The sequence below is a fragment of the Oncorhynchus keta genome, chromosome 26 (assembly GCF_023373465.1).
Source record: "Oncorhynchus keta strain PuntledgeMale-10-30-2019 chromosome 26, Oket_V2, whole genome shotgun sequence".
Classification (NCBI taxonomy): domain Eukaryota; kingdom Metazoa; phylum Chordata; class Actinopteri; order Salmoniformes; family Salmonidae; genus Oncorhynchus; species Oncorhynchus keta.
In genome coordinates, this window is record NC_068446.1 from 36,686,789 (window position 1) to 36,699,557 (window position 12,769).

At 43.4% G+C, this 12,769-nt stretch overlaps 1 protein-coding gene across 1 annotated transcript in view; it reads left to right on the top strand.

Moving 5' to 3' along the window:
- LOC118359328 (cadherin EGF LAG seven-pass G-type receptor 1) overlaps window positions 1–12,769 on the top strand; it is a 118,545-nt gene that overhangs the window by 82,125 nt on the left and 23,651 nt on the right. The window contains exons 6-15 of the mRNA XM_035737830.2: window positions 6,798–6,955; window positions 7,438–7,601; window positions 7,838–7,963; window positions 9,875–10,041; window positions 10,349–10,534; window positions 10,677–10,790; window positions 10,897–11,071; window positions 11,704–11,845; window positions 12,233–12,353; window positions 12,460–12,643. Coding sequence (XP_035593723.2) covers window positions 6,798–6,955; window positions 7,438–7,601; window positions 7,838–7,963; window positions 9,875–10,041; window positions 10,349–10,534; window positions 10,677–10,790; window positions 10,897–11,071; window positions 11,704–11,845; window positions 12,233–12,353; window positions 12,460–12,643 — 1,537 coding nt within the window. The remainder of the gene's footprint in view (window positions 1–6,797; window positions 6,956–7,437; window positions 7,602–7,837; window positions 7,964–9,874; window positions 10,042–10,348; window positions 10,535–10,676; window positions 10,791–10,896; window positions 11,072–11,703; window positions 11,846–12,232; window positions 12,354–12,459; window positions 12,644–12,769) is intronic.

Sequence of the window (12,769 nt, forward strand, 5' to 3'; positions counted from 1 at the left end):
AAATACAGTTGCGCTACCTGGATTGGGGCAACAGATATGATGCTCTACTCGTTTTTAATCTAACATCTCAAAAAGCATTGTCAGTGAATCCAATCTCTCGTCTCCTAGCAACGATCAGGAAGGTGGTATCCTTCTGTCATAAAAGCACAACTGCTGCACATGTTTTCAAGACAAACAGGAGATGCTGGAGCTGCCAAACCACAAACTAATCCAAGATGTCCCTACTAGATGGAATTCAAGCCATGACATGGTTGAGAGAAACCTTGAGCAGAAAGTCACAGGGTATTCTACACTGACTGATCAAGCTGTGAGGAAGAATGTCAAAGATATTGTGACTTTGTCTGAAAATGACATAAGACAAGCAGAGGAAGTTATCAAAGTGTGGAAACCTCTGAAAACAGTGATCTGCGCTGAGAGCCTTCCATCATTCCACTAGTTTCCATGGCCCTGCTTATGAAAGCAATGATCCTGAAATCAATAGTGGCATCTGATGATGATGACCCGGCAGTAAGGGATGTCAAGACTGCTATCAGAGTTAACCTGGAGCCTATATATGCTGACCCTGGTGTACAATACTTCTTACACAAGAGCACCGCTTTGGATCCCCGGTTCAAGTCCCTGCTGCACCTGGATGCTGCTGCTCGTCTGAGAGTCTACAATGAACTCACAGCAGGTATTGTATTTATTTTGTTAATGTGACATTTATTATTTTATTAATTAGTGATTTAACAATTAATTATAAAGTAATAATTGTAATTGTTATAATAGTGTCTGATGTAATATTTCTAACAATAAATATTATTTTAAACCATATTTTTGATATATTTAAAGCCACATAGTAATAGTAATTTTCATCTCATTTAATTCTGCAGGGTCAGGCCACAGATACCACAGGAGCCAACCCCTCTCCAGAGACGGCAGACGACGGGGGTTCTCCTCCAGAAAACAAGTCTGCCATGGCTGAGCTTTTTGGGGAGTTGTTCACGACCCAGGAGCAGGGTCAAGAGGAGTCAAAGATCAAGGTCATAGAGGGGGAGGTGACCTCATACAGGGAAGTGGACTGTATTCCCCTGGATGCTGATCCACCCACTTACATGGTGGAAAACCAAAGAGTTAATATACCCTCATGTTGCCATGTTAGCAAGGTGCTACCTGGCTGTGTCTGGGACCTCTGTCGCTGGTGAGAGGGTTTTCTCCACATCGGCTAACATTGTCACAGCAAGCCGATCTGTGCTCACTGTAAATAATGTGGATAGACTAATCTTCTTAAATAAAAACTTGGAAATCTGATAAAAATGTTTTTGGGTAGTTACAACAGGTTAAGGCACTGCTATGTGACTTAATGTTGATATATGCTGCTGGACTATACACTCTTGTTGAAGTTCTGTTTTAATATTTTATTTCATGTTATAAGGCAGGCACTGCTGTTTTTTGTTGCCCCTTCGTTTCCATCTGCTCCTGGGAATTCAAGCTACCCTGTTTACTATTATAATAAATCGAAAATCTAAATAAAAATGACATATTTCTCAGGCGTTTATTTTGTCGATGTATCGAAACCGTACCGAACCGTGACACCACTGTACCGTATCGTACCGAACCGTGACACCACTGTACCGTATCGTACCGAACCGTGACACCACTGTACCGTATCGTACCGAACCGTGACACCACTGTACCGTATCGTACAGAACCGTGACACCACTGTACCGTATCGTACCGAACCGTGACACCACTGTACCGTACCGTACCGAACCGTGACACCACTGTACCGTATCGTACCGAACCGTGACACCACTGTACCGTATCGTACCGAACCGTGACACCACTGTACCGTACCGTACCGAACCGTGACACCACTGTACCGTATCGTACAGAACCGTGACACCACTGTACCGTATCGTACCGAACCGTGACACCACTGTACCGTATCGTACCGAACCGTGACACCACTGTACCGTATCGTACCGAACCGTGACACCACTGTACCGTATCGTACCGAACCGTGACACCACTGTACCGTACCGTACCGAACCGTGACACCACTGTACCGTATCGTACCGAACCGTGACACCACTGTACCGTATCGTACCGAACCGTGACACCACTGTACCGTACCGTACCGAACCGTGACACCACTGTACCGTATCGTACCGAACCGTGACACCACTGTACTGTATCGTACCGAACCGTGAGTTTTGTGTACCGTTTCACCACTAGCTTTAAGACAGTACAGTATAAAGTTAGGCTTAAACTGCTTCTCCAATGGAAATCCCTGATCACACTTGTAGGCGATCATGTCGACGTTGGCTACCTAAGCTCATGAGTAGAAACACATAATCGGGTTTAACAGGTAATTTTGCGCCAAACTGTGCATTTGCAGGCCATCTAATTAAGGGCACTTCTTCCATATAAAGTTGTTTTTAATGAAAATCTAAATGTGTCAGATTGTCAGTTTAACGAGGTTGGAGTAATAACAAGTTCAACTACTTAAGACATTGGCTCGAATCTAGGTTATGTCTTTATATTTCAAGAAAATGTACATCTGAGAAAGAATGTTTCACTTCTCTCATTGACTTCTCAAAATCCCGGCCTGGTCTGCTTGGTCTGCATCCCAAGGGTTCCCAGCAGTCTGGTGATGTTGCGCCCCTGGGTTTAGAAATTCTGTGCTTTCACTCTCAATACAAAAGAGGGATAGAGCAGCTAGTTGTTTTGTCTAGTTCATTCTGGCCTTCACAGCCGTGGCATGCACCATCTGCATCATATGCACACGCATACACGCACTTATGCAGACACACACACACACACACACATACGCACACACACACACACACACACACACATACAGACATGGTTTAGAATGTTCATCATTCAGCTCATTCTGCACATTCTGGAGAAGATACGCTAAAAGCATTGTTTTAGTGATCGTTTTGTACTCAGGCTTTCCTAGTGGACAGGAAGATGGAACACACATGATTACTGTCTGTGAATGTATGATAGTGTTTGTTTGGAATGTGTGGAAAAGAGAGGGGAACAAATGTCACTGAGTTCCTGTTGTTTGGGTTGACCTTGACATGGTGACATAATGTGAATAGAATGCAGCCTGTATATGGCAACAACAAGGGAGATCTTGTATACTTTACAGTAGTTTTGCTATAATTCGTCTCGTAAGAGCTCTATTCTGAGTATGCCCTCTCTCATATTAAACATAGTGCCAAACCAAACAGTCCAGAGCTCTGCAACAACAGTCTTCCAGGTCCCTTCTGTCAGAGCCTAGATGTCTGAAAGATAAACCAGAACAGCACAAACAGACGGCCAACACAGTCAATTTACAACCTTTTTTATCTACCCCCCCACAGCCCAACCATGAGAAAAGAGGGATAAAAGAAACAGATGCCCAAAGAGTCGCATCTATGTTACTCTGGCGTTATTAATGAAGGCCAGAACTATGTAAAGTAGTGTGGAGTGCAGCAGGCATTTGTGATTGATCCATAATCCAGATATTTCAATTCAGTATGCAAATATGGAAACTTTTGAACTGGGTAGAATGTATTGTGTGAAAAGAGCAAGACAATGTTAGTTTTGCAGTAGCTACATTGTAGTACAATGTTCAGGCCTCTCCTCTGTCAACAGAATGACTTCATGATTCATTTCTCCCCAGGGCCTGTGGTCTTTTACTATGATGCTTTCACATTGCTCAGTGTACTGTGTAAACCTAGCGGTGCCTATTACCAAACTGCCGATCATATAGCCTGTGTTGTAACCTAGCCTCAGGACCAATGTTCCCCCTAAGCTGCGCGTGTTCACGGGAGCCCAGCAGAAGAAATATCAGCCTGCGCAGAGAAGCACGAGATTGAACTTCACTCAACTTTGTAGTTTTCCCCGTTAGTCAACACTATCAAATGAACTTTTAACTAGGCACACCTGTTAATTGAAATGCCTTCCTGGTGACTACCTAATGAAGCTGGTTGAGAGAATGCCAAGAGTGTGCAAAGCTGTCATCAAGACAAAGGGTGGCTACTTTGAAGAATCTAAAATCTATTTTGATTTGTTTAACACTTTTTTTGGTTACTACATGATTCCATGTGTGTTATTTCGTAGTTTTGATGTCTTCACTATTATTCTACAATGTAGAAAATAGTACAAATAAAGAAAAACCCTTGAATGAGTAGGTGTGTCCAAACTTTGACTGGTACTGTACGTGTAGTGACATGTGCACGTTTGTACATTTGTTCATATCCTTTGCTAGTTACTGAGTTATTAGCCCAGTTATAGATTATTTAAAGTCAGCAATGGGGGAGTTATTGCTTCCTACAAGAGCACAACAATCTTTTTTTTTTGTCTTAAAGGGGCAGTGTTGTATTTTGAGAGTAGCCAATAGGCAGAGGATAGGATCATTTGTCTGATTCTCTGTAATAATGGTATGGAAATAATGATGCATGGTTTCTTGCATCAAACAACACAACAGCATTTTCAGTCACTTACATGTCTGAAGGACAAGTAGATAAACAGGTTCATGTCAAGCCCTGCATGTTTTTTTTCAGTAGTCTCATGGAATGTAGGCCTACAATGAACACCACACATTGCCTGCTACTGTAGGCTGAATGATAGAACAGCTATTTCCATGTTACAAATGTTATGGGATGCATTTTCTCCATTGTTTTTAATGGAAGGCCACTCAGGTAGGCCTGCATTATGGTTTAATAGCCACAGTAGCCGCCTTGACCGCTATTAAAACTATTAAACCGGGTACAGCCTCAGTGTTCAGAGTAAACGCACGCCGGAAGTTGCACAGAATTTTCACAATGTTCAAGTTTGCGCTCAGCAGACCTGAAATTTGCTCAGTGAGGAAAATGTTTTGAGGGAACATTACTTAGAACTTATGCTTCGTGTTTGCTTATTGTCCAGTAGGTGTACATTAGGCACATTTCAAGACTATAGATTATAGTCCTCACCATTCCAAAGTGAAAGTCTGTATTTATCAAGGCTTGTCTGGAGGAGAGAAGAGTGATACGTCTTTATCTTTGTTCCATGGTGTTGTTTTCGTGTTCAGAACAGATGACCAAGAGAAAAGGGGAAAGGGACAGTGGTAAACATCAACATGTCTACATTCAACTACAAACCAGTGGAGCCAAAAAGTCTCTTCAGTTTAATGGGAAAATTGCTATTGTTTTTTTTTTAAAGTTAAATGAATTGTCTGCTAAAAGGTTGAGTTAAATGTTGGTCTCTGCTAAACTCTGTTAAAGTAGGGCATCTTTGTTTTACAGATTATATTAGACATTTTAATAGTCACATTTACAGGCCTGCAGATGTAATTACATGGTACAGTGGAATTCTTAAACTCTGAGCACCAACAATGCAGGGCAAAGTAATGTCTCTAGTGTGGAGGGAAGGAGGAGAAGTGATGTTTGCCAGAAACACTACCTCTACTAGCAGACACACAGTTGACAGATTAGAGAGATAAAGACTTGGGCGTCTGGAGATTAAACGTAGATGACAGACGTTCCCAAGAGCTTAATCCCACCAACAGGAATATGCTCTTGGTAGGAATTATAATGATCATCCCAATTCCTGAATGGAGGTGTTTTCAGAAGTAACAGTCATATTCGTATCCTGTTACTCAGTAGGGGATATTTGGAGACTTCACAACAAAGTTGCTTTGATCACATATTGGTAGCTTTTGGCATGAATCCTGGCAATGGGGCTTGAAAGGCCAACAGTTATTTTCCATCAACCCAGAATATTTAGGTAAATATGTCACCAGGGAATCTGATATGCTCATTGTGTGGAATGTCATCCCTGCTAGAGTAATCAGTTGTCTGAAACTCGACTCTTAGCACCCAATGGGCATCCCCCGTTTGACTTGTGACACTTGGAATGCTGTCATTAATTAGGAAGTGTCTCAGAGATTGATGGTAGTCTATATGACTATAGGAGGGGTGTAACGTGGTTATTGTGACTAGCCTGATATTTCCACCAGGGAGATTACTCTTAAACACATTACAATGAGCAATTGTGTTTGGTTTGTGCTAAAGTACCAGCATGCACCTCTAAAAGAAACTGTTCCTACAATATTGTTATACCTCTTCCTGTCACACCTGCAGTTGCATAGGTCATCCTCCCTGCAATGTCACATCCCCACAGGAAAGAGATCAAAGGTCCAAACAGACAGACACACACACAGACATACAGTTTGATAGAAACACACATACAAATTGTGCATTTGCACGCACAGATACACATTGAGGTGACACAAGGTCACTGAACGTGACGCTGCTTGGGGAGAACACAGTGGATGTGGTGTCAATAGCTTGATAAAGCACCGTGAGACGAGTTGCAGGGGGGTTAACACTGACAGTTGCTGATGATATCTCCAATTGTTGTGGCCAATTGGTGGAAACTGGGGTCCCAGAGGAGGATTTGACAGAGGATGGCGTTCTCAGTCTATGGTATGTCTTCACCCACCAGTGTCCCGATCTGATGATCCAATTACACTCCCAACAATCAACAGCTTCACTGAGCGATAAACAGCCTCTTCACACTGGGCTTGAGCCCAGGGGTTCTTGCTGTCTCCAAATACTGTTGCACCAAACAAACAGTCCCGCGCTTCAAAAAGGGAAAACCATGACCATCAGACCATGACCTTCATTAGTCATCGAGAAGCTGTTCCCCTTCCGAGAATGACAGTATGGTTCCTCACTTGTATGGCTGAAAGCCCCAATTTTCTCACTGGATATTGGTACCTTAGTTTATTAGCTGTGACGTCCTTACATTTCATATGACCTCCCTTCTCTTTCCAGCCCAATATTGGTCGCCTTGGCATCCCCCACGGACCATCAGGAGAGAAGGTGGCAGTCGTTGCTGTGGACGACTGCGACATCGCCATGGCAATTGGCTTTGGTGGCCAGATCGGGAACTACTCTTGTGCCGCCCAGGGCATACAGACAGGACAGAAGAAGTGAGTGCAGTCTCATAGGGTTTATCCTATTCACTTCTTAACCTTGTGATTCTTTATTCTTATGCAAATGCCCATATCTAAATGTGTTTCTTATTTAAATGTAAATCGCCTCCTGCTAGGGAAAAAATGGTTGGGTATTAGTAAATGACAAGATTTGATAATAGAGGGCATTTTGTTATATGCGAGCAGTGCATTTTTTTCGTAACTTGTGTTATGAGTTCATGTTACGCCAGCATTGGTCCCCCTAAACAGTGGAGGTTTTGATGCAGGGGTAAAGTAGTTGTAAGGGGCTTGATCAGCCTTTCTCTTTGCCTTTTGGTTTGTGTGTTGAGTCACAATGTTAATAACAATGTTCTAGTGTGATTGTAACGTGATTGGTGCACTGGAATGTCAATCAGAGAATCATGCTCATAACAAAAGGCCTTGCCTCTCCACTCAGAATCAGACCCAGTTGATAGTTGTTCTATGTTGTCCATCTCTAGGTCCCTGGACCTGACCGGTCCACTACTACTGGGCGGTGTTCCCAACCTGCCGGAGGATTTCCCTGTCCGGAACAGAGACTTTGTGGGCTGCATGAGAGACCTGACTATAGACAGCAAGCCTGTGGACATGGCCAGTTATGTGGCCAACAACGGCACGGTCGCAGGTCTGTTCTAATCCTCACATGTGTGATATTCATTTGATATTTGTCATCTGTAGCTCAGTTGGTAGAGCACGGTGCTTGTAATGCCAGGGTAGTGGGTTTGATTCTCGGGACAACCCTGAATGTAAAATGTACGCACCCATGATTGTAAGTCTGCTAAATGGCATATTTCAACGTATTAGTCTAATCCTATTGATGCCACTGATTATCATAAGCCTGTATTACATGTCTGTATTCAGGGTGCACAGCGAAGAAGGACTTCTGCACTCAACGTGTGTGTCTGAATGGAGGAGTGTGTGTGAACAAGTGGAGCACGTACTCCTGTGGCTGTCCCCTGGGTTACGGAGGGAAGAACTGTGAACAAGGTAAAGGATTTTAGGAAAAGTGTATTGGATATATTTTTGGGGGGGTTTCCTGTATGGGTGTGTGTCAGTCTGTATATCCTGCATGTGTGTGTGCATGTGCCCTGTGTGTATGTAGCTGTGTGTTTTATTGTGTGTCTCATAATTAATGGAGTTCAAAAAGTTTTAGTCATGCTCTTCAAGGCTAGCGGTGAGTAAACAGACAAGGTCAATGTGGACAAGTCTCCTGAATCTCCACATTCCGACATTCCACATACACACTGACCTCTGACCTCTGGCCCTGTTGGAGTACTTTACTAATACATCCTTCCATCCCTGCCTGCTTGAGGTAATCACAGATGTCAACTGGCCTTATTGATGGAAGTAATAGACTGATGGTAACCTGGTTTTTCACCTGTCCTTAAGGAAGGTATTTACACTTGGTCCAGGGCCAAATGACCACTATTACATATCATTGGTGATCTGATTATTACCCAGAATCATTATGGTGCAGTCAGTGGTACTTGTCAGTTGTAATGATTGTTTTTACGTCTATAGTTGACTAACGCAGGATATAGAGGTAGGAGAGCAATAGTGTATGGTACTATATACTCTATGTAGATTGATGAGGATATTTTTTAAATACAGTTTAGAATACGGTTGTAGCGTAACAAAATGTGGAACAAGTCAAGAATTCTGAATACTTTACGAATGCACTGTATAACAAACAGTTTCATGATTGTAAATCACAATAATAGGGTCATTCCACCGATTCGGTGCCTTTTGAGAAGTAAAACTTTGGATTTCACCTCATTTTTACATTCTGTCATAAACAGCACATGTTCAACCATTAAAAAATATATAGTTTTCTCTTCTCAAGAGATTAAATGAAAAAGTACTATAGTAAGTGCCTATTAAGTGCCAAATAAAGTAATAGGGTTGACCGTAACAGGGATGACAATTTCTTATTAAATCAGCCATAAATCCCCATCTGACATGGGGTATGGAAACGTGTTGTGTGCAATAGGGAGTAGAAATTGAAGACAAGCTTCACAAAAAAAAGGAAATTGTTAAAACATTGATAAACTCTGAGTAACAGGGTTGACAAATGATACTTGACCGGCTCAGTTTTCCACCACTAAACACCAGGAAATGGCCATAAAGAGTAGAAACAGCTCACCTGCTTTTGACTCTTATATGTTCAATCTTTCTTTAGATTTGTTTTTCTTTTTTTAAGGAATAGTTTCACCCTATTAAAACAAGAGTTCAGGTCACTTAACAGGGTTAACCTTAAAGGACAGATGTAAGTAAATCAGTAATCCCAAAGTAATTATCATCTTCAGAAATGACTTTGTCTAGCAACAAAATAACTAGGGCTTTTACAATGATGGTGAAACCTGGAGAAATGTTATTATGAAGTGGTTAAATCCTAGAAGTGACACAGGGTTGATGGAGGGACATGACAAAGTGCTGAACATTGGCCCTTTAGCTAGCCTTTATTCATAACTAAATCCAATTTATTGAATTATCCTTGTGGTCTATATTAAAGGGCACTTCATTTAATATAACAGGCTTTTAAAATTAAACATTGGTTTACAATTTCTACTTACAATATCAAAGTGACGCAAAAGGCACTCGTTTCGTGGAACGACCCATCAATCACCATTTCACAGGAAGCAATGAACAAGTACAGACTCTGTCCACAACTTTTACTGCTGAGCTCATCGTCTGCAAGACCATACACACAGAAGATCTACCTGTATGGCAATGATGTAATGATAGCCCCTGGATGTGTTGCCATGGATTTGTAGTCAGGATTTAGTCAGGCTGTTTGGAACAAGCCTAGAAAGGACCTAGTAAATACGTTTACTTGTATTCATTTGACTCTAGTTGGTTCTCCAACTGAAGTGACCCTATCTGTTTCCCTTCCTCCAGTCATGCCCTCCCCACAACACTTTGATGGCCATGCCCTGGTGTGGTGGCGAGAGCCAGAGGTCACCATCAGTGTGCCCTGGTACATGGGCTTGATGTTCAGAACCAGGCAGAGCTCTGGCACCCTGCTGCAGGCCAATGCTGGGGACTTCTCCAAGATACACCTCCTGGTGAGTGGACCGGGGTAGCCCAGAGCCTACACAACAACACCCAGGGCCTTCCTCCATGTTATTAATGCTATGATAAGGCTAAGCTAATGCTATGATAAGGTTAAGCTAATGCTATGATAGGGTTAAGCTAATGCTATGATAGGGTTAAGCTAATGCTATGATAAGGTTAAGCGAATATGCTGGCGCTAAATGACTCAACTTCATGTTCTCTCTTTCTTGTCACCTCCCTTTCTCTCATGTCACCCTCCTCTCTCTCCCTCTTTCTCTGCCTTCCATCTGCTTTCTCTCACCATCTTCTTGACTCCAGATCAGCGGCAGACATGTGCGTTTCCAGGTGTTCCTGGGGGTGAAGCAGGTTGCCCTGCTGGACTTCTCTCAGGTCAGGGTGAACGACGGGGAGTGGCACCACGTCCTGGTGGAGCTGAAGAGTATCAAAGACGGGAAGGACATCAAATACATGGCCCTAGTATCACTGGACTACGGCATGTTCCAGGTACTCACTGCCTCACTGGCTGGCACACCATATTTGTGTGTTCTGTACTAGTGTTTGTGAATGTAATGGATGATCTAGTGTAATATGTATGCACAATACACATGGTCTCTGCAAGTGTTCTATGGGTGGGTGCGTTCCACAGAGGTCAGTGGAGATAGGCAACAAGCTGCCAGGCCTGAGGCTGAGGAGTCTGTTTGTGGGGGGGCTGATGAAGAAGGATGGGACGGTCCAGAGCGGACTCAAGGGCTGCATGCAGGTGAGCCTCACACACACCATGTAACTGTACTGTTCTCATCTTTGGAAAGCGAAATCAGTCAGCGCCAACACAGCACTGATGGTCCTTTACTCTCCTATGTTGCCAGGGTGTGCGGATGGGCGAGACGTCCACCAACCTGGCCAACGTCAACATGCTTCAGGGTCAGAAGGTCAGAGTGGAGGATGGTTGTGAGGTGGCCAACCCCTGCACCCCTAACGTCTGCCCTGAGCACAGCCACTGCACCGACAACTGGAGCTCACACACCTGCATGTGCCACCCCGGTAAGCCCCCCGGACGGAACCCACTGAAAACTTTTAGTAGGGTGTCCATCTACTCCGCCCAGTGGGTCAAAAAACACGCTTTGGTGTTGACATTTCACTTCCTTACATTATAAAATACATTTTACCAAGACAAATATGATTCATCATGTTCTGAATCGTTCCGTGGGGTCTTTATCATGTCATTTTGACATTTTTTTTATTGCACCTTTATTTAACCATCTCATTGTCAGTACATCCAAATAGTCAGATTTCGTAACCTAATACGTCCAATAATAAGCACGGAGCTCTGTTGACATAGTGGTACAGGTTTCTCATAATAACCTTTTGAGGATTACATGAAAAGTGTATACTCAAATATGAAAATACTACATCTCAGGTCTCAAAATCGATATCCATCTTACCTCTATATTGTTTTATGTCCCGCGGGGTTCAAGAAGAAAGATGAAGCATTCAACAGGTTTTTTCTCTGGCCTCCACTGATGTAATCACCCTAATTCTAGCCATCCTACAAGGGTAAAAACTCCAAGAACTCTTGAGCAGATTATGATAGAGACATGGGGTTTGGACCATTGGTTGTTTTAGAGGATTATTCACCCATTGGTGAACGATGCGTTAATATCATTTTTTCCCAGGGTACTTTGGGAGGGAATGTGTGGACGCGTGTTTCCTGAATCCCTGTCAGCATGTGTCCACCTGCGTCCACCAGCCCAGCTCCCCCCACGGCTACGGCTGCCAGTGTGGTCACAACTCCTACGGACAGTACTGCCAGAACAAGTGAGTACCGACACTGATCTAAGGACAGTTTAGTTTTTTTTGTTTTTGTCATTTTAGATTCCGTTTTTTTAAACCCCCACCTGCTGTGAGTCAGTGCCAGTTCTGATGTTTTTAGAAAACAATTCACTTTGTTTCAGAGCTTACCCCAGTAACCCCACTTAACCCCAAAAGTACATTCCATCAACCTCTGTAGTAATTTGATTTTGTAAACTGTTGCCCCTTGGCTTTGGTATTCGTTGGTGTTAAACAGATTCATAGTAGTTTTGGCATTGGCGTAGCATATTTCAACTCCCTAATGATTTGCTCATGGTTTTCATCGGTGCATCCTTGCTTGCTAGGATAAACAGGTTTCTAAGTGGAATAACACATAGTTCTGTTGTTCTCCAGAGCCAACCTGCCCTGTGCTCGCGGATGGTGGGGGAACCCTATCTGTGGCCCATGTAACTGTGATGTCAGCAAAGGTTTCTACCGAGACTGCAACAAGACCACTGGGGAGTGCCGCTGTAAGGTACGGAAATGTATTTACCACACGTAGTCTCTTCTGGGCATGTGTCCTAGCTGTCCCCATTCCCTCCTGTATTGCATGATCAGTTCACGCTCTCTCCTGCCTTCAGGATAACTACTACCGGCCCGAGGGAGGAGACACTTGCTACTCCTGTGAGTGTTTCCAGCTTGGCGCCATGTCGCGCTCCTGTCACCCCCACACGGGCCAGTGTCAGTGCAGGACCGGCGTGATCGGGCGCCAGTGTAACCGCTGTGACAACCCCTTTGCCGAGGTCACCTCCAGCGGGTGCATGGGTAAGGATCTTACTAAATCTTACTAACACATCTTACTAACTCATTCGCTCCCTGACCTAAACCCTAAACCTTACTAACTCATTAGCTCCCTGACCCTAACCCTAACCTAACCCTAACCCTAACTCT